The sequence below is a fragment of the Accipiter gentilis genome, chromosome 3, assembly GCF_929443795.1.
Source record: "Accipiter gentilis chromosome 3, bAccGen1.1, whole genome shotgun sequence".
Classification (NCBI taxonomy): Eukaryota; Metazoa; Chordata; class Aves; order Accipitriformes; family Accipitridae; genus Astur; species Astur gentilis.
The window spans coordinates 35,241,872-35,264,065 of record NC_064882.1 but is presented as its reverse complement, the minus strand read 5'-3'; the positions used below and the strand labels follow the sequence as shown (position 1 = coordinate 35,264,065).

Genomic DNA, 22,194 nt, shown 5'->3' with positions numbered 1-22,194 from the left:
GGAAATGTTTGGTTGGAAGATGTCCAAAATTTCGGTATCAAGTAACAAAAAGAGTTGACCGAAGCACAAAAATTATACTTATTTTTAACATGAATGGAGGCAGGACTCGCTCTAACTGAACCTCAAAGTCCGATGCAGTAAGCACAAGGAGGCGCAGTGAATGAGCGTGGTCTTGGAAATCAGAGTGAAAAAAATGTGAATCAGCTCAGTGGTTTTATAAATGCCTGTGCTGAGATCTGTGAATATTTAGGAACAAGTACTACGAAGTACCTATTCCTACTGAGAGGGTTAGCAAATGTTAGAAGATAGTCTTCCAATACTTAGTGTAACATTTTGTTCTTTGTTTTCACCATGTGAAAATAAATTTTTAAAAAAGAGGTAGCATGTCATACTGTCAAAACAGCTTTATTTATGGAAAAGAGTTATGGTCAGTATGTATGGAAGAACTCTAAATACAGCTGTTGATTTGAGAATCCAGACATACTGAATATATATATAAATGAATGTTATTCCTGCCTGCTATGTATGGAATAAGAAAGGAGCCTGTTAACTTACTGAACTATATGGAGTGTTCTAAATAGCAAGGAGGCACTTAGGTATTGTAATCGGGAATGAAACATGGCAGCCGTCTTGGAGCAGGGAAATGGATCAAGTATTGGTAAAACCATGTATAGTTACTCCTGCCACTACTAACTGGGATTAAAAGGAAACACATCCCTTTCGCTAGGTTGTTTCCTGACAGCAGTTGAAGGGTGTTTGAATTCAGCTGTTCTCTATGCTTGATATATAAATGTAAATTTTCATTACTTAACAAAATCACTGAAACGAGAGAATTTTGGGCATCTGTCAAGCATTGGACAGTAAATAACAAAGTTACTAAGAATAAACGTAGCAGTGTTACTTCAAACAGAATTCAAAATTATTAAATGAGTGTCTATGCTAGACATGATAATGCAGTTTCTAACCTGGGTAAAACAGATACTGGAGAGGAGTGAGACATAATCATAGCTTAATATCTGTCTGATGATTAATTTGGAAGAATCAACAAGAAAGTATGATAATTAAACCTTTTAGATGGTATCATGTTGGAAGAGGTCGACAGAAAACACAGTGGAAGAGTTCTTAAAAAACTCTGATGTTACAATGTGATATGCGGGAAAATTCTGCTCAGAACTGTAGTAGAGCCTTTAAAATTCATGTACCTTATAAAATGATGTATCTAAGCTATTTAAATCTGGAATAAAAGGACAATGACTGGGGTCTTCAGAAGTTTTTAGGGGATTCAAATATAGCACAGGGAAAAGATAAGTTTCATATATGCAGATATGAGCAGAAACACATTTTCTGTGATCCTTTGATACTGTCACATAATCTTCAGAGTTTAGGTTAAAAGATTATCAGAAGTGGAAATGTTTGAGGCAAGAAAGATTGCAGTAGATGTGGTGCCTTGATTTTTTAATTTATTCTTTTAAAAGAGCTTTTTAAAATTCATTTGTTACTGGAAATGGACATGCAAGAAGAGGATATTTATGAAAGTGGTCTGAATAAAGAGGGAACACAGAAGGCTTTTTGCTGTGGAGAAGGAACAATGAGTTAGATCATAGATAAATGAAGCAAGCATTAGAGGCTTGCTACTGGACTGGGAAAATAGTGACTGAGTGTACTGGTTTTGGCCGGGATAGTTAAATTTCTTCATAGTAGTTAGTATGGGGCTATGTTTTGGGTCTGTGCTGAAAACAGTGTTGATAACACAGAGATGTTTTCCTTATTGATGAGCAGTCTTTTACACAGAGTCCAGGCCTTTTCTGCTTCTCACACCTCACCACTAGTGAGTAGGCTGGGGGGGTGCAAGGAGTTGGGAGGGGACACAGCCAGGACAGCTGATCCCGACTGACCAAAGGGATATTCCACACCATAGGATGTCATCCTCAGCAGATAAAACTAGGGGGAAAGTTGGCTGAGGACCGCTGCTCAGGGACTGGCTGGGCATCATTTTGTTCGTGGTGACCAATTGTTTTCATTTGCATCACTTGTCTTTCTTGGGGTTTATTTTCCTCTCTCTCCTCCCCCCCCCCCCCCCCCCCCTTACAATTTTTTAAAAATATTATTATTTCTTTTTAATTATTAAACTGTTTTTATCTCAGCCTATGAGTTTACTTCTCACATTTACCCTTCCAATACTTCCCCCAGCCCACTGCGGAGTGAGTGAGCAGCTGTGTGGCGCTTAGTTGCTGGCTGGGGTTAAACCATGTAACTGAGCAGCGAGTACAAGTTCCATCAAAGCAACGTCTGATATGGTGGAGTCATGCCTGACTGCTGCTTCTGCCATTTCTAAGCTCTATTAGAGGAGAAGGAGATTCGGCGAAGTGGTTGCCTGAAAGCAGAATTTTGTTCATTTTAGCACAGAGGTCTTGCAATCTGGTTGATGGATAATTTCTCCTTGACACGCCAATCAGTTCAAATAATTATCAACCTTTCATGTTGAGTGTCTTCATCTTTTTGTTCTGACATTAGCCTGTTGCACAGAAATTTTCTCTAGCTACAAGGTATATCACTATGCCATGTCACTTCCAAGTAGGAGCTTCAGGCGTCCAGCAGTTATAAGTCATCCAGTGCCCTCAGACTGACTGAGTAGTCTCTGATATGGAGACCAAAGTGTGAGTCTGTGTTTGGGGAACATTGATTACTGCTGCTGTTCCTGCTCGGCTCCCCACTGGAGCAGTGGTTGGAGTGCCTTTCAGAGACTCAGCTTTTGTGGTTCCTTCCCGTCCTCATCCCTGAACACCATACCAGTGTAGACCTATTACAGTTGATCCAGGCAGATCTACAAATCTCCTCGATGAATCTTTTAGACCTGCACCCCACCCCCCCCAAATGGATGTCTGATATGACCAGAGACTGCAAAGCTGATTTCCTTTCCAATTTCAATATCAGCCCTTTTTAGCTTATAATCAGGAAAAGATCAGGCAAACAAAGCTGCTTCACTGGAGGTGACCCCTACAGTTTCGATGTGATTGATGCGGGTGCCAAATACCTATTCATGAAGAGCTTTCCCAGTGGCCTAGCAACAGCTCATTAGTCTTCAGATACTCAGTTAAACACCTTGACCCTGGCGCTGCTGAAGGAAGATTGCTAGGAAGGCAACAATACCTTCCTTTTCTAGCCAGCTGTGGGGTGGAAGGTGTGTACTCAAAGGAAGCATTTCTTTGCTGCCTGGAGAAACACAAGGGAAGGAGAAAAGTAAGAGTTGTTCAGGATTTACCTGCCAAACTGGAATTTCAGAAGGATATAGCAAGATGATTAGGTACGTCTGGTTACAACCTGGTAATACTAGTGTTTTCCTGTCTAATTTAGAGTAAATTGAGTTGGCTCTGAATATGGAGCAATGAAACCTTGTGTTACCCTGGAGAAGTGATGTTTCAGAGCACTTTGCAGAAGGTACTCAGGAATGTTCAACATCAGGCCCAGAATAATCTATTAAAATTTGTTGAAATTCTTCAAATTATCATGATTGGAGCAGTCTTAAGCTGCGGTTACTGTTGAATTTGTGTGTACAGGAACATACCAAAAAGAGAAGACAAGAGATAATTATTACTTTTTCTGATTTTGTTATTTTGTCCCTTGTCATTTCACTGTATTAAATAATGGTTCTTTTCTACACACTTTCCAGAATAACACATTCGGATTGCTCTACTCTGTTGCAGGGAAGAAATTTTTCAAGATACTGCTGTAGATGTTGCTGCAATTAGTGAAGCCATATTTAGTCGCACAGTATGATAGATAAATTTGCCAACTTTTTTTTACTTCTTGTCCTTTTACTTACAGTTAGATGATTGCTTTAATTTTTAAAAAAGCAAGGAAAACTCAGATTTTTAAGAGAAGTGTAAAAAAATGCTGGTGAATATGTTCTTTCTCTTCCAAATATCAGTTCATATTAGACTATGTGGCCCTGCTTTTGAATGTACAAAAGTATTGGGGAAACTTTCTGGCAATGGAAGTATCCCTGTGGAGTTAAACTAGAGTGTACGAAACTGCTCAGCGTATATGAAAACAAACGTGAGTCAACAATGTGCTCTAGAGGCAAGGAAGGCTGATGGTATCCTGGGCTGCATTAGACAAAGCATCGGCAGCAGTTGGAGGGAGGTGATCCTTCCCCTCTGCTCAGCACTGGTGAGGCCTCCTCTGGAGTGCTGGGTCCAGTGCTGGGCTCCCCAGTACAAGAGACACATGGACAGGCTGGATCAAATCCAGTGAAGGGCTATGAAAATGGTGAATGGCTTAGAGCACCTAATGTGCAAGGAAAGGCTGAGAGAGCTGGGACTGTTTAGGCTGGAGAAGAGAAACCTTGGAAGGACATTATCAATGTGTATAGATACCTGATAAAGAATAAAGACAGAGCCAGACACTCTCAGTGGTGCCCAGTGAAAGGAGAGGAGGCAGTGGGCATAAACTGAAACACAAGAAATACCATTTAAATGTAAGAGTTAGGGGTGGGGTGTTGTTTATTTGTTTATTTGATTTTGGTTTTGCTTTTTACTGTGAGATGGTTGAACACTGCAACAGGTTGCTCAGGCAGGTTGTGAAGGCCATGTCCTTGGAAATATTAAAAATCTAACTGGACATTGTCTAGAGCATCTTGCTCTGGCTGACAGCAGGGCTGGACTAGATGACCTCTGGAGATTCTTTCCAACCTCAGCTATTTTATGACTCTATATTCCCTAACTCCAAGCACAAGTTATCTAAGTACAGTTCAATTAATTTTTGGAAAGCTAGTGTAGATGCAGTAATATTTTTAAATGGAAGACCAAGAAACATCTACCTTTTTTTTTCCTTTCCCTTGAAGCTTGCAAATATTTAAAAGGTAAATTTCTTTAGTGTAATTTAAATAGCAGAGTTTCCAAGGTCATACAGAAAGATGTAAGATTTTCTTCCCAGCATGTGGTTTTCATTGTGCTGTACAATCTACTGTGTAACTGAGCTTTTGAATTTGGAATTGCATTGCGCAAACCGTTGTGGAAGTGTTAAACGTTGTCCAATTATTTCCTTCTTGGAATCCATGAGGAATGGGCAAGGGGGATTGAATAGAGGTAGGCAAATAGAGAGCTTGTCAGGAAAGGAAACTCATTACTTAACACAAACAAACAAAAACCTTAAAAAGTTTGTTCGTAGTTGTTGCAGAAGCTAAAATTTAGACTGAACTCCGCAAATCGTGACAAGTGCCTTGTATCTTGGGTTGCTTTTACAAATATGTCGTGTGTCTCCCCGCCCCTCAATATTTGACTATTATGTTGCTAAAAGTGGGGCCATGTTAGGGCTGCATTTTTCATAGTCACATCTTTGGTTGCTTATGTCTACAGCAATCTTGCCTAAGTGAATGATATTTAATGGCATGATCCAATGCACACTGAAATTTTAATAGGAAGGATGCTGTTGGCTGGACAATAGATTACACTATAAGTGTGCTTAAATAGGAGTAGAGTTGACATATTTTTTAGAAAAAGCCAAACATGCAGACTTCTTTTGTTCTTTTTGAAGGAAAGGTGCTATTTCATTTGGTTTTTAAAATAAAGAGTAGCATCTTTGCTTGTTGGCCTCACCCCTAGTAACCTCCCTTTTTTCACAGTTGGCAATAAATTGCCTACCATAACCTGAGTTCCTGGCAAAAAGCTGTGTGGAAAGTATTCCCCCCGCCCCGCAAGTGATTGACTGTTGTGCCACAAATAAAAAATATCTGCATTTAAATGCAAGACAAAAAACATGAGGTAGTCCTTAATAAGTTGCTACCATAACATTTTTATTGGGGCGGTGGTTCAGTAGCACTTGGAACCATATATGGATTAATAGGTTATTGCCTTTTAGGAAATGCATGATTTTAAATTTGTATCATTGACTCCAGTTCATAAAAGTGAGACTTCTGTCTCGAGTGTGCAAAGTATCTTGTCAAAGAAAACAACAGCAGATGCAATTACACTGTGATAATATAATCGTATTGTTTTAAAGAAAATCCTTCTTTTGGGCACTGTTCAGACATAAGAAAGGGAAGAAGCAGTGATGTTTGGCATTATTATTCCAAGAAGATAGCTACTGCTTTGCAAGTGTTGTATCAATGTGCACCGATTATCAAATATTTAATTTAGAAAGGCAGAAAATACCTGTTTTATTGGTGCCCTGATATCCTGCCTGATTTTCTTTCCCTATTGGCTTCATTTCTTGGTTATGCTTCATATTCTGCCTATGAACAGAACAACTTTCTCCATTTAAAAAAAAATAAAAAAATAGAGTGCTGGAAATTAAAAAAAAGACAAATTGCTTTAAAGTTCCTTTTGAAACTGAGACTTAGGCATATGGGAAAATGCCACACTACTATTTTCATTCAGTCAGTTGCTCTGGAAGCCAGACGTGTGCAGATCTGCATAGTGTGCGGGAGAGAGGGATGGAGGGAGTGCAGGAAGGACAGCTTATGGCTTTCGGGGAAGACTGAGCGGACAGATCTAACTTTCCATCTTCTCTGACAAGAAGCAATGACAAGAAAAGACTTTTTAAAGGCCTCTTTTTTAGTGGGTCATGAGGAGCAGTAGGCATTTAAGATGCAGTGTAAAAATCCAGGTGTTTTAGAAGGATTCTTGTTCTTCTTTACATTGCTCTTGCTAAAGCTTTTAAGTAAAATGACTAGTGATACATGATAATATTCAGTTACCCTGAATGGTTTAATGTGCGTTCTCACAGACAGCAACAATGCATATAGATGTTGCCTTCCCTCAATTCAGTGAAAGATGAAAAATTTGGGCAAGTATACCATTTTGTGTAACTCAGTACCCCTCCAAAATTTCAGAATCTGTTTCTTGTATATTAGAAATGCTTTTAGGAAGTCACATTCATTAATGTGTTATATTGAAAACTGCCTTTCAATTGCATGCTTTATGTACAATATGACTAATTTTAAATTCCTGTAGTTCTGGAGGTATATTAACCTTGTTTATATATGCCATTGTACATTTTGTTTTCCTGTGTCATCGTTACTAGGTTTCATTGCTTGGCTTCATTTCAACTTTCTTTGCTCATCAGTAGATAACTAATAGATTTAAGTAAATAACGAGTATTGGTTCATTTGCAAATTTATCTATAAACTCATCCACTTATGATAGTAAATAGGTGAGTAAGTGACTTTGCTTTTTTATAGGATCATAGAATGGTTTGGGTTGGAAGGGACCTTTAACGACCATCTAGTCCAACTCCCATGCCATGAGCAGGGACAAGAGAGACTTAGACTCTCCTATGGAATTGGGTACCCTAACGCAAGCACTGAAAATCAGTGCTAGCCACTCTAGGCTTGGAACTAAATGTCATCCCACCAGAAGAAATAAAACATGGGTATCTATCTCCTACAGATAATTTCCGATAGCTAGACTTACCCTTTGGGGAGAAGAATATATAAATAAATCTTTCTTCATAAAGATACGTTAGCTGAATCATCCTGGAATAGAGTAACAGTATCCGTGCAATAAAATCTGCTTCTGATGGTGTCTGATTCAGAGCTGTTACCTTTTCCACAGCTGTAATTATAGCGCTCTCCCAGCTCATGTTTAGTCCACAGTGTGTCTAGAAGATTACTTTCATGAAAATGTAGATACCTTTCCTGCCTCTCCTGCTCCAGCCTGTTTCCTTTCTGTTTTCATTTTATTTTATTTTATTTTTTTAAAATCTAGGGTAAGTTTGAGTTGGTTCGTTCTCAAAGTTACTGTTGAAAATAACAGGATCATAAGACCTTCTGCACAGGGAAAGTCTGCTGTCCTTGCTGCCTGAAGACTTCAGGTGAAGATCAGACTCTGGAAATCATACTGTCAGTGCTGTGGGTTTGATGAGTGACGTGTCGGTCTCATTTTATGGTCACTCTTAAATTAAGTAGTAATCTTGGATTCATTGGATGAGTTCTGTCTGAGACTTTTGAGTTAAGATGTCCCATTTTTCCTAAAGCAAACAGACAAAAGTGCCTGTTTAAATCTAACCTGCCCTCAATAAACAAAATAATGAAGGTTGCTGGGCCTTTCCTGAACTAGTATTATTGCTTTTAATTAACCCTTTACTTTTTTTTTGACTGTAGAATCCAGAACCATGCAAAACCCCCTTGTTTTAATTATACCCTCATAGTAAATGATAGTCTGAATATTAATAGAGATCTCTCATCCTTTCTGCACTAATCTGAGGCAAGTTGCAATTCTGGCTTAGTTTAGCATAAATTAAATGCATTGTATGACTGCAGATCCCAGCTTTGTATAGCATAGATGCAAGCAGACTAGCAATATTGTGACAGTGACGAACATCTTACTGCTCGGTAGCCTCCTACTGTGGAGCACTGTTTGGTATGTCTGTTTGTATTGCCACTCAAGGTTAAAACACAAGTCTGAAATATCTGCCTCTGACTTTGCTTTAGATGAGAAGTACATGCCTGGAGCCCATATTTTGGCAGTCACTGTGATAGGGATAGTAGGAAGATGTTACTGACACTATGCATGATGAAATACATTATAGCCTTTCTGGTATACTATAATAGAGAAGCAAGCCTTTCTCCTTATTTTTTTCTTTCTTTTTTTTTTTTTCCTTTTTTTTTTTCCTTTCTTCTAAATTAATACCTAATCCCACTTGGAAAAAAACATTGCTTCCATGCAGCCTGCTGAGCATCATTTTATAATGAGGTTTCATCACAGTGGGTATTAATATAATAGGCTATAAGATCTTTTCCCTACTCCATTCCCAACCCTTAGAGTCACTGGCCTGTATTTTCTGAAGTATCTGGGGACTGTGAATAGTCTCAGTTTTGGCATGTCCTGTCTGAGGCCCCTTGAGTAGACATGATTTTTCAGAAGGCCAATTCTTTAGGCTTATCTAATAAAGACTTTCCTGTTAAAATAGCTAAGAAATTAAGAAATCCAAAATCAATATATTCCCAGCGTAAACACAAACTCTCTTCTCCCTGTTTGATTCCATTTCCATCTGCTTGTAGGGTGCAGTAGAGGGTTTATGGATGAGAGTAGTCTGGGGTGATTGGTGAAGGAAATAAGGAGAGAATTAGATTGGATGCTGCTTAGTTTTATTTTTATTCCCTAAAACCGTGAGAACTCGTTGCCAATTGCACATCCCCGTAGCAGATTCCTGCACCCACACGTGGCCTTTTTCCAGCCCTGGTTCTCTAGTTGTTTACTGGAGAGAGAGGTGTCAGGTATGCAGTCTTTGTTTTTGAATATTCAGGATGAGTTTTTAATAATGTTTTAGAGAAAGCTCGCTTGGTGACTTTTGAAAGTGTGGCAGCACTTGTTAATCAATATTCTGTATTGATGTTCCAGGTGGGTAAACTAAGAGAGAAACTCCAAGAGGTTAAGCAAGAAAGGGAGCAGGAGCAGCACAAGCACACTGCCTATGTTTCTGAACTGAAAGCCAAGCTCCACGAGGAGAAAATGAAGGAACTTCAGAGTGTCAGAGAGCTACTGATCCGGCAGCACGAGCAGGAGGTAGCAAGAATGGTGAAAATCAAAGACGGTGAAATTCAGCGTTTGCAGTCAACAGTCAACGTCCTGCGGGACGGGGCGGCTGACAAAGTGAAGACGGCGCTGCTGAGCGAAGCAAAGGAGGAGGCTCGCAAGGCGTTCGACGGCGAACGGATGAAGTTGCAACAGGAGATCTTGGAGCTGAAATCTGGCAAAAAGCAGCTTGAAGAAGCTTTGAACAACATTATGCAGGCGGATAAAATGAAGGCTGCTGACCTGCGCACGGCTTATCAGTCCCATCAGGATGAGATTAATAGAATAAAGCGGGAATGTGAGAGAGAGATCCGCAGGCTGGTAAGTTCGTTAAGTAATGTGTGCTTATTTCAGTTTATATCAGGGATTAGTATATTGCTGTATGTGCCCATAAATACCAAACCACTCTTTTGCAGTGACATCTTTCATCAATAGGCCACTATTTCCACTACTTTCTCCTCCTTACAGCAAAGATGAACCTTGGCTCCATGGCTAGCCCAACCCAGTCTAAAGCTTTATGTCCCACCAAATGGAATGTGAGCGAACCAAGGCTCTACAGGACGAATTTTCTCAACAAATCAAAGAGATAGACTTTCCCTTTCCCATTTGCTCAACTGTATTTCCTTACAAGGTCCCATTGAACAAACTAGTCAGGCATTGCTCATTTGGCAATGCAAGAACATCTTTGTGAGAAGGCAAAATTAACTTTTCAGAGAGCGTTTGTATTTGTATTGGAGGAAACAATTGTGCTGAAACAAGACAATGTATTTGCTGCTTCTGCATCATTATCCAGGTCATTCGATTTTAAGCATTGTTGCCCTTTTTTTAAAAAAAAAATTTCTGTGTTTTTTCTATTGCAGCAGAAAAGTTAGGGCCTAGGACAGCAGGCTTTTTTCACGCTTCATAAACCTTAGGACATCAGCACAGATGGCAGACTATGCTGTTTGTATAAAATCAAAACCCAGGCAATATTTCCTGACAGCGGGTGCCCCAAATATTTAAAATTATTCAGCTTTGTCAAATGGAGAGAATCTAAGATGGGCTGCACATGTAGTATGTTTAGAGAGTTTGTCATCAAATGACACTTCTGTTTGGTACCATATTTTCTATGTATATGTATATATCTGATTGTTAATCTGCCTAAACTAACAGTACAATAGCTGTGCAAATAAAATCTAGAATTATAATAAGCATAATATTTGTCATCTATCAAGAAGTACAGACTTTAAATGGAATGAAACACCATTTTTCTTAAGAAAAATATTTTATCAGTTTCTGTTTACACAGGTATGTCCTCATTTCTTGTATTCCTTAGGAAAAATGATGGTAAGAGCAAGCTACAAACATGTAATAGCTGTTTAATGGTGGTGATTTTCTGTCTGAGGCAATGAAAGCTTATATGGCAGTTAATATTTATGCTTTAAACAAATTGGACGTTGATCAAGTCTCAGGGGTATCATTTTCTTGATTAATTAAAGACCACTGCAAAGACTGACAGTATGGGGTTTCTGTAAGCTTAGTTTCTTTCATATTTTGTTCCATATTATACATGTAGAATTTTAGAATAATGACTATAAAGTACAGGTAATTTTAAAAAGTGTTAAAAAGGAGAGAAGGTTGCTACGTTGTGGCATGTGTTTTTCTAGAGAACAGTTTCTAAATAAGTTTAAACTTTTCAGAGAAGGTTACTTCACCAAGAAATGGTGAGGCGAGGCACATAGCAGTGCACCCCAAATTCTGTGATCCCAAATTGTCCCAGTAAGCACACCCATGGCATGTCTTTGAGTGTTATTGTGAAGGAAACACTTAACTCTTCTCTTTCAAGAGTAGAAGCTTGCAGCCTGCTGTGGTGTGAAGGTGATGAAGGAAGGCACTCAGGGTTTTCTGTCTGGCACAAAAAAATTCCTGTTGAGTCATTCAGAACTTTAATTGGAGCCTTACTGGGCCTCCATTACTCAGTACATCTAAAAAGGTGGCTATATCAGGAGAGTGTGTAGATAACTCTTGTTTCCCAGCCACAGAGGAATCAGCCTCACAGGTTTTCACTGGAAATGTTTGTATCTTCCCCCTCAAAGAAGTACAGGGGAGAAATATCAGGAGCCTGATCTTGCCTTGTGGTGTCTCGACTCCTTTCATATAATGAATTTCCATTTTTTTCATTAAATTGTATGGCTTGTTTTTATGAAGGAGAAGGGTTTCTTCTAGGAATTCGTAGCAATTTAGACAGTTGTTATTGTATAGGGCACTATTTAAATCTGGGGCGAGGTAAAAAATACTGCAGGGTTCCTAGATGCTGCTCTCTTCCTCTGGGAGAGCCAGAGGGATTATAGAACCAGATCATCAGGATATTTCCCTCCCTCCTCTCCCCCACATTTTAATTAGTGCAAGGGATGCTTGCCTTCAATTTCAGATTAACTGTATCAGCTGCGGATTTGGGGTACTCAATTGGTTTAGTTCCTACACTTGTGGGATGAAATGGCAAGGATGCGGCAGGCAGTGTTATTAATATTAGCACAGTTCTGTAACTGAGCTTCAATTAATGTGCTTTTTTGTATGTGTGTTGTGTTTTATGGCACTATTAAGAAATTAGCATCTTTGGTATTAATGGCCTAAATGGGCTGGCCATACTGTAATTCAAATTCAGATAGAGTATTTCAGGATGCAGTGTCTCATTGGTTTGTCAGACTTTGCTGATTTATTTTGCATTTTAGATCACAGGTTAGTTTAAAAAATGTATTTCATATGGATATTGCAGTTAAAAAAAAAAGAAAATAATATTTTTACCATTGATTATAATACCCATTACTAATTTGAGTAAAATCTTGCATTTTTTTGGCTTGTCATCAAAAAAAAAAAAAGAGAGAGAAAGGAAAAAAGTGAAATCCATTGTCTGTGAATATATGGATACAATTGCATTGAGTACATAAACAGCCATGCTTGTATTGTACACATGTCACTATTTTAGAAATGTGATTAATCAATTTTGAGATTGTCTTCACAGTTTTGAATTGAGCCATGAAAAATACCCAATAAGCCTCAATACAAACAAGATTGAATGGGGAAGATCCTAGTGCCTAATAAGGGAAAGTAAAATAGCTATTATTTGGCAAGAAATATAACACACTTCTCTGTGCAGTATGAAATTATATTGGAATTTGTCAGTTCCTGTAATTGACTTTATATAACAGTGATATATATATTTTCACTAATTTAAGGAGTGCTTGTTGACATGGATCACCCCCTGCCCCCCCAACCCCCCCCCCCCCCCCCCCCCCATATTCTTGTTGTATATATGCGTCGGCACAGCGTGCTGGCAGCTAAGAAACTGGAAGTAAAAATAGCTAGTAACAAACTGGAGAGACAAATGAAACAGATGTCTTCACTTTTAAGAGACAACTTGGAGAATAAGATACAGAAGCAAGAACAGCTATTACTTGATTTTTTCAGCCAATATTTTCTAAGTCGTTGAGTCTGAACAGTTGTATTGTTCTGTCAATGTAGCACGAAAACTATGCCGATACAGATTCAGATACTTAAAACCAGAAATAACATTAAAAAAGAGCAAATAGAAAAAAAGGAAAAAAAAAAAATCAGAAATAGGAAACTGAAAAATAATCTGCATGAAGGAAAAATGTTAAAGCCTGTTTTTATGGATCAGTTGTGGTTTTTTTAAAAAAAGAATATACAAAATCATAATTGTACTTTTTCATTCACGGAGCTTCAGTCTAACCAGTCCCAAAGCACACATTCAGCTCAGGGCTGCGTAGGCAAGCCTGTACATACCTAAATAACACTGTGTCAACAGGCTTCTGTTTTAATGGCATCCTTGTAAGCAGTATGCCTGTTTTTCTTCTGAGGTCTAGGCTGATACAAGGTAAATTTAATACATATCTGATTAATGGTGAAGAGAAGTTGAGTTTATTAGGTTGTACTTATAAATTAGCTTGAAGAGCAGAAGTGTACTACGAAGGCATTTAATGTTTTAATCTAAATATAAAAAAGTACACAAAATAACACTGTATTTCAGTCAATTTTTCTTGGGCCTCAATTTAGCTTGCCATTGAACTGACTTACGTGGTTTTAAAATCAGGTGTAAAGTTAGTTTTCAGTGGTAGGTAAAGTTTCTTTCTTTTGCTTGAAATTGCTGAAATAGCATGTTCAAATTGTTGGTGAGTTTTGGAAACAGACCAACTTTATTCCCTTATCAGCACAGCTGTGAAGGAGGGCATGAATATTAAGTATATTGTATCAGTTAGAGGTTATGTTCATTCTGGGACTACCTGGCCACTGTTTTTAAGAAGGCCCTAACTTTGTGAGGCACATTTCTCTAGATACTGTTTTTGCAGAGATAACAACAATGGACACTTTACAGTGCTTGGCTTGGAAAATATACGTGAAAAACCAATCATTAAAAGTATATTGTATTATGACATCACTGATTTGCTCATTTATAGTATTTCTTGAATAAGAAGGAAATTGAATGTTTATTTTGGTAGACACTGTTAACGTAAACATAATATTTAAACTTTGGAATAAACAGATGACACTTGCATCCTGTATTTTGTGGTATGGTTTCAGTAAATATTATTTCCTCTATTGGAAATGTCTTGAACATCAAACCTTTCACCTATTTTACAGATAAATACCATTTGACCTTGTTAAAATCTTTGCATTTATAGTCTTCCTAAATATTCCTGAACAGCTTGGATTTGAAATTAATTGAAAGACTTATTTCACTTTCATGTAAAATAGTCCCAGTTTTCTTAACCACAAAATCGATGTAGAAGGTTCCACTGATCTTATTAGGTGCACAATAAGATCCATGTTTAAGAGGGCACACAGTAGACCAGATGAATTAAATTTGCTTATTTCAATTGTATTCTCAAATAACCTCATAAAAATCGTCTAAAGAGTAATGTGACATTACCACAGATTCATACTTGCAAGGAAAAAAATCCTTTTGCTGTTAATAGAATCAAAGTAAAAGAAATTGTTTTCAGGAGTGATTTTCAGAAGTTCCTGATCAGCCATAATTTATGAAGATAGAGGCACTAGATGTCTTTAATCTCCTTAATCCAAATTATTTAATTGTATAAATTAAAAACTCCTTCCAATGTGGAACTCTTCTTCTGTTTGGTGTTTGCCAAATACATGTAAGGCAGTACCTGGAAGAATATAATTCAGAGTAATAGATTAAGCAGTTTTTAAAGGTAAAAATCAAGGCAGTTTCACTGAAACTTCCATTCAAGGGAAATCCCTCTTATGGAATAAGTTTATGTACCATTTATATAGTGATTTTTTTTAACATTATTGTTTCAGTTTTGTGTCTGTGTGTAACACTGTATTTCATGATTTAAGCGAAGGCTTCTGACAGACTGAGGGTAACATCTTTTCGGAACTAAGAATTAGATTATTCCAGTTCAGGATGAAACCAAATTACAACTCAAGTTAGTATTTTCTAACCTTGCGCAGCTCTTAATGTGTTTGCTGTTAAGTCCTTAGTGCAACACTTAGCATTGGCATTCCGCATGTGAACTGCAGCATCATACAATCATGGAAGAATTTAGACTGTGAGGGTCCTCTCGAGGCCATCTGGCCCAATATCCAGCTTGAAGCAGGGCTGCCTCGGATGTTGGATCAGGTTGCTCTGGGCCTCCTCCCGTCCAATTTGAAAATCCCCAAAGATGGAGATCCACAGTCTCTGTGACAGCTTGTCCCGATGCCTAGTCACTGTGAAATTTCTTTCTTCTTCCTCTTTCCGTGACCTTTGGTTGTTACCCTTGTCCTTTTGCTGAGCATCTCTGAGAAGCCTCTGCCTTGTTCATCGCTGTGTCCCCCTTCAGACAGTTGGACGGGTGTCTGCGATTGTAATGCGTCCTGCGGTCTTCTCCTTGGTGGGCTGAGCCAGCCTGGCTGCCTCACCCGTTCCTTGAATGCCGTGTGCTGCAGCCCCGTAGTGGTCTTGCTGGCCTTCCTCCAGTTTTATGGCACTTGTGCCAGTTTGTCAATACCTTTTTTTTTGTGCTGGGGAGCCCAAAAGTGGCTGCGCTGTTCCTGGTGTGGTTTCACAAGTGCTTAATGAAAGGCTAAATTACTTCTCCATCCTTCTGGCTGCAGTCCTCCTGATTTGGCCCAGTATCAAGTTAACTTCAATCATTGCAAGCTCTCACCACTGACCCATATCCAAATTGCCCTCCAGGATACCAAAGTCTTTCCTTTTGTCTTTCTTTTTTTTTTTTTTTTTTTCTTTTTTTTTCTTTCTCCCCCTTGCAGAACTGCCAACTTTAATGGGCATCGAGCCTTTTCTGTTGCAGGAATTTAAACCTTCCCAGGGGCAGGACGTTGTATCTGTTTTAGGCAAACTTTATGAGGGTTTTTTTGGCTCCTTTCTCCAACATGTTTAAGTCCCTCTGAACGGTGTTCCTGTCCTCTAGTGTAGTAACAGCTCCCACAAATTTGGTATCATCCACAAATGTGGGAAAGGTGCATGCCATTTCTTCATCCAGGCAGTTGACGAAATTGTTAAACTGTGTTATTCCCTTCAGTTTTTAAGGGATAAAATTTACATGACCAAATAAAATACTTTTACCTTCCAAGAGATTCAGCAATTATTTTTCAGTAAAACATGGAAAAATAGTAGGAGCAAAAGTTTAACACTCCACCAAAACCAAAAATTACACCCTTTACAGCGGTAGCAACTACTTTCTAATAACATTCACTTTCTCCTGCATTCCCATTACTAGGATTTTGCCATTTTAAGGCAGTGAAATTTGAATCTTTAGGTTACATTCAGCAGTGGGGGTGGTGCGGAGACCTTTTGTCGCCCTGAAAATTCTGTTGGAGAGGGACAGTTGGCTTTTGGCAGGGGCACCCCGTGATCCTCTGCTGCCCTGAGAAGAAGGACGGAGCCTGGCTTTTCTCACCTCACTTGTACAGTGGCACATACACATGAGTTTTGATTCCTAACCAAAATCTTGAATTTTGAGACTGGAAAGCTGAGTTTTGAATCATCCAAGTGTGTGCAGTCGTGCATGGTTGGGTAGAGCCTGCTCTAGAATGCTTCTTATTAGCCGCTTGAACCCGCATGTATTTCACACACAGCTGCTGATATCAGATTCTAGGCTGCTTCTCTGGATTTTGCCATCTGTTTGAGACGCGTGTTTCTGCTGCATTCCAAGGCTGAGCTAATCTCCCACAAAGACCCGTCCACCACCTCCTGCATTTTAGGACTGCAAATAATACTTTGCTTTCCATCCTCTGAAGATTTATGCTTGTCTTCTCAGGAGCTAACAGGGCAGCATTCCACCCAGGCCTTGTTTTTTCCTGAATCAAGCAGATCTAATGAAACCTTTTTATAGTGCAGGGTGAGCATTTTGTGTTTATTTTTAGTATTTTCTAAGGACTCTATTATGGTAGGTAGGTCACAGATCTGACTTCTATCTCTTTACAAAATACAGAACAGTACTAAAAACCCACAGAAGTTATGTACGGTGTGGCACCTGGACAAAAATCTCCTTAAGTTTGTATTACTTGGTCCTTCTACATTTTCCATCTTTTTGACTACTTGTTCATTATAGCTCTGTCAATGAACACCTGTAATAGGTAACAGGAGAGATCCAGTAGCAGAGGTTGTGGGCAGCTACAATAATGCTTTTGAGAAAGATATGAGAAACCTCCTATCAGTAAGTTCTGGAACTGTCAGCCCATATGGTGTTTGGTGTATAATTTATCAAAACCTTTAATATATGCCTTACCTATGAGATTTACACAGTTCAAAAAAAACATGTGGGAAAAGCTGTTGGAAGAACATATTGGCTGTTGGTTCAGAAATATTACACATGAAATTAAGAATAACTCCCATCTACCTGTGTCTATGACCCTTACTTCTCCACTGGTTGGCTGGCATCTTTTCTTTCTCTTCCCCTAGGGTTCCTAAATAAGCAGCAAACATTTATTTAAATAGGTGGCCATGTCTGGTGCAGAGAATGCTATGCACAACACAGGAATATTTCAATTCCTCCTTCCAGGTGGGCTTGCAGCGTGGGATATAGTTGTTAGGTCTTAGTGTCCCTTTACAAATGTAAAAGGTGTTAATTCCATTTAGTTCTATCTTTAACTGTTTATTTGAGTATCATCTCCTTCTAGTTTTCCTAGTAACTAGCAATCCTTCTGTCAAGATACACCTATTTTCACTGTCAAGCATTTAGTATAAAGATTAATTCGATTTCTTCTAGAGAAGAGCACTGTAGAATTTTGTTCTGCAGTTGGCTAGGAGATAACTTTGATAAGGATGGGTAAAGAGGAAGGTCTTACACTTGGCAATGCAGCAGCTGGCTTTTTCCACTTTGAAAACTGAGTATGTCACTGCCTTGATAGATCTAGCTTTTAATTCCCTGGGAATTTCTCTTTCAACTTTGTGAGAGGCTAAAGTTCCCCCAAAGGTCTCTGACTTTCTTTCACTGTAGCTATTGAAGTGTGGGATAATTGGCAGGGGGTACTTTTTCCAACGGCTGGCTTGGTTCTCTTTCATGGTTGATAAATATTATTAAAACACTTATTTCTGCTCTTTTCTCTTAGCTGTTAGGCGGTTAGATACCTGTTCTGAGGAAACAGGGTAATTTTGACACGGGCTATAAATGCTAGCTCTTCATTGATATAATGCAGGTAATTGCTGTGTTCAGCACCTAACATTTGACAGCACAAACCCCATTAATTAAGAAATGATACTTTAGAAAGCTGTAATTTTAACCAAGAGCTCCAGAGTTACTTATGCCATCAAAGGTGATTTTCCAGTAATTTCCCTCTGCAGCTGCTTGTGGATGATCTTATTTTCTTTAAAATCCTCTTTTGGAGGGTATTTCTGCTACTTTTCTTCTCAAAGCATGTAATTGAAAATGTCTTCTAACCTCATGTTGCTCCACTGCCTTCCTATCACAGACCTTTTGTACTGAATTGCACCATGCTTAACTGCAGAAAGAAAAATGTGGCTATTCTAAAATGCTTTAAAATCCATGCAAAACAGAATGTAAGAGTTCACGTGACCCTGTTGTATTGTGTAGCTGCAAAAAGTGGGCAAATTTGTTTTAGACTGAGAACAAATTTGAAACCAAAGCAGCCAGCTGGAAGGAATTTCTGGGATAATATATGTGATTTAACACAATACCTCTGAGCCCAATGCATGGATTGGGATCTCATTGTGCTAAATGTCTTCGAAGAAAAGACGGTCTCTACCCTTTGTATCTTAGTGAGAGGTCTGGAGTAGTAGTACAGGGAGGAATACATGAGAGCAGTGGTAGGAGATTAGTGCAGTCAGGTTTCAGTTGCCACGTGTTGCTTGTCTTGGCGATGTTGTGCCACCGATGCAGAGACCTCTTACAGGCGCCTGGCAGGGCAGGTCCTGCACCGTGCTCCCTGGACCACGACGGGTGGAGGAGCACAACGGAAAGGCACCTGCTTGTTCAGAATCAGGTCATGAATCATCAGGTGAGAACTGATCCATCCAGGTTTATCAGCTTCAGCTCAGTACTGGCCTTGACATACCTGCATCGCTTCCAGTAGGAAAATTTCTGCATCTCTGTAATGTGCTTCCTATGTCTTAGGTTCTCAGGGATTTGCTAGTTTAGGTAAGCCATTTTATGGCTAGACAACAGACTGTGATCTCTGTTAAGTATTTACAGGTTTTTTCATCATTTCTGTTGTATTTTAGAGGTGTCATGGAAAAGGAGAGATATAAGAGGAATTTGAGGAACGTCAGTCAGGTGACTAAATGGATATTTGTGGCGTGTCCTTTCAAGTAGAACAGTGGCATGGGAGAAACCATGAAAATGCAGGACTGCATGTATGACAAGCTGGTATTGGGGAGGGGACGTAACACCCTAATCTTAGATGAGGGATGAATGGATTCCAGTGAGGTTGTGAAAATCTTTGATAGTGAGAGTGATTTTTGTTATTGTTGTTGTTTAATGTAGTAAAAAGGAAAACAGCTTGGAGAATCCAGAGATGAGAGTTTTGTGAAAAGAGCATCACTAACAGCAGCATTCACATTGGATGGTGAGCAGGCAGGACTTCATTTAAGGTCAGAAAGGAGAATGTTGCAATGACTAGAACATGATATAAGAACTCAGGTAAAAGTCTACCTGTGTATATGGATTTTAGACCTGTAAGGCAAAAAAAAAGTCTTTAGATGTAATCAGTTTGCACGTGGGAGAGAACAGAATTAAAGATGACAACTATTTTATGTATGTAAGTGATGAGTAGTTTGGGGATCGCTCCCTAGTGATGTAAAACAAACATTGAAAAACATGAAAAAGAAAGGAATGCTATGCATGGTAAAGTAACAAATTCTGGATGCTGTTTGGTGAATGCACATTCTAGTAATAGAATACACGGTTAAACCTTTAAACCTGAGAGGTCAGGAGGGCACCACTAATTGTTATTTCACTCAATATCCTAAAAGCCAATGATGTTCAGCTCTCTACAGTAGTCATAAATGACAACTGTAAAATACCTCAAAATGTGAGTGTGTATATGTATGTGTGCATATATACATGTATATGTGCACTGTGTGTGTTTGTGTATGTATGTATATACACATATAAGTATACGTATCATATATAGAGAGAAACATAAAAACATTTATGAAAAAGCAAACTTAGATAGGTGGAAAAGTTGACAAGCTTTTAAGCATGCAACTTCTTAATCTGCTGAAGGGCTTCTGGACCTGAAAGCTTTCTTTCCAACTCTGTCATTTGGTCTACCAAAAAATATTCCTTCTCTTTTAGACCATGTGGGTTCCTAGACAATCTTGGCTATGACAGTGTTGCTTCCACAACATGTATTTGATCATAATAGCAAGCAGCAGGGAACCCAGATTAATCCATTTTGATTTTCATTTACCAAATGGAAGGTACACCTCTCCCCACTAAAATAAAGACCGTAATACATTGCCTAATTACATAAGGCTGTTTTCCTTTATGCTGCCAACTTTTCTTTCTTCATGTAACCAAATGTGGCAAGAATTTGAGAAAAGAGTAGCTCTCCAGTGGTACAGAACCGGCATGGAGACTTTGTGCGAACTTTTACAACTGTTAGAATATGTAAGACTAAGCTAAGCTAAAGTCTTTTGGGAGGGGTTGACATTTCTTCTCTGTCAGCTTATGTTCATTTTAAACCTAAAACATATCTCTCCTTTTCCTAGTCTTGTACCTCCTCTTTCTTTGCCTGCCTGCCTCTTGACCTGCCATCTCTCCCACATGGAACTGAGGGCTGTTGCATCCCTGTAAAATATTTCTCTTCCTTTTTTTCCCCTCTCTGGGGTAATTTGTGCTCTCTGTTAAGAAATCAGACAGGGAAGATGAACAAGTTTGATCTGTGGTGTGCAAGTCTGAAGAAAGGTGGTAAATCTTTGGGTCGGGCATTGAGGTATATTTTAAAAAATTTGAGGCATTGACTGGGTTGATGCAGTTACATTTGAGAAATCAAAGGTGTAACTGTCACCTTGAGGAAAGGAGAATTGTATTGTGCCCCAGGCTTCTGAAACAGAACTTGAGGTAGAGGCGTTACTGCTGCAGTTCTGTTCCTCTTTATCAGTTTGTAATAAGTTAGTTGCTTATAAATTCTTCCTTCTGCTAATTTATGCTTATAAAAAAATAAGTGCTATTGCAATGCTCTCTGTATTTGTGTGTGTGTGTGCGCACATGTGCATATGTTTACATGAGTAAGGGATTCTCCAGTGCCTACCTGTAACTTAACATATAAGCCCAAAATAAAAAAAGATGTGCAGGCATTGCTAATATATTGCTATTTTCAGTTATTATCAGTCTCTCAAAGTTTTTTTTGATTTGACCGAAACACAGGGTGTTGCTTTTTTCTGAAACTTTCACCACAGGTAGATTTTCTGGTAGAAAAAACAGTAGGAGGAAGAGCAGAGGGGAATTCTGCCTTCTTTCCTGCCTTCCCCTAACTCCCAGCCCAAAGCTGTGTTCTTTCATGGCATTTCTTTCTAACGTGTATGACCTTGCATGGTTTGATCTATGGAAGTGTGTGTGAAGGGTGACATGGGCATGATTTCACTGGTCACATCTGCTGCAAACAATCTATTCAGCAAGTAGCAGTCCATACCGAGACCGTTGCTTTCTTTTTTCTTCCAACTTAAACACCTATGTCATTCCATTTACCATTTAAGTTGTGAGCATATGAAGAGTATGAAATGTGCTGCCTATGCAGCCTTGGTTCTTCCTTGTTAAATGTATGCCTTGCATGGACAAATTCCTATCTCAATTACATAGATGTTCAGTGTGAACACCTGTGTAATTGAAAGCGAAACTGTCCACAGTATTTGGTTACAGGACATTTTTTCCTCCCAAGGGGTCCCTGATAGATCAGTGTGCATGACAGATAGCATTCAGTAAATGAGGCAGCTGCTTAATTTTTGTCATTGCTGTTCACTGCACAGTCCCTCTGCAACTCTGCATGTTGCATATTCTTCCATTAATAAAAACTGCATTCTTTTCCTGCAAGTGCTTTTCGGCATACTTGAAAGTCTCAAAAATCTGCATTAACGTACCGGGAAGTATTATACCTATTTACTGGCTGAGGAATTGAGATCCAGCGACCTGCCCAAATCAGGAAAGAAATCTCCATCAAAACCAATCTTCATCAGCTCCAGCTGGAACTTAAA

At 38.9% G+C, this 22,194-nt stretch overlaps 1 protein-coding gene across 3 annotated transcripts in view; it reads left to right on the top strand.

Annotated features, from left to right (window-relative positions):
- Positions 1–22,194, top strand: part of JAKMIP1 (janus kinase and microtubule interacting protein 1) — a 175,348-nt gene that overhangs the window by 87,964 nt on the left and 65,190 nt on the right. For all 3 annotated transcript variants that reach the window (XM_049797894.1, XM_049797896.1, XM_049797893.1), the window contains exon 4: positions 9,342–9,836. In XM_049797894.1, coding sequence (XP_049653851.1) covers positions 9,342–9,836 — 495 coding nt within the window. The remainder of the gene's footprint in view (positions 1–9,341; positions 9,837–22,194) is intronic.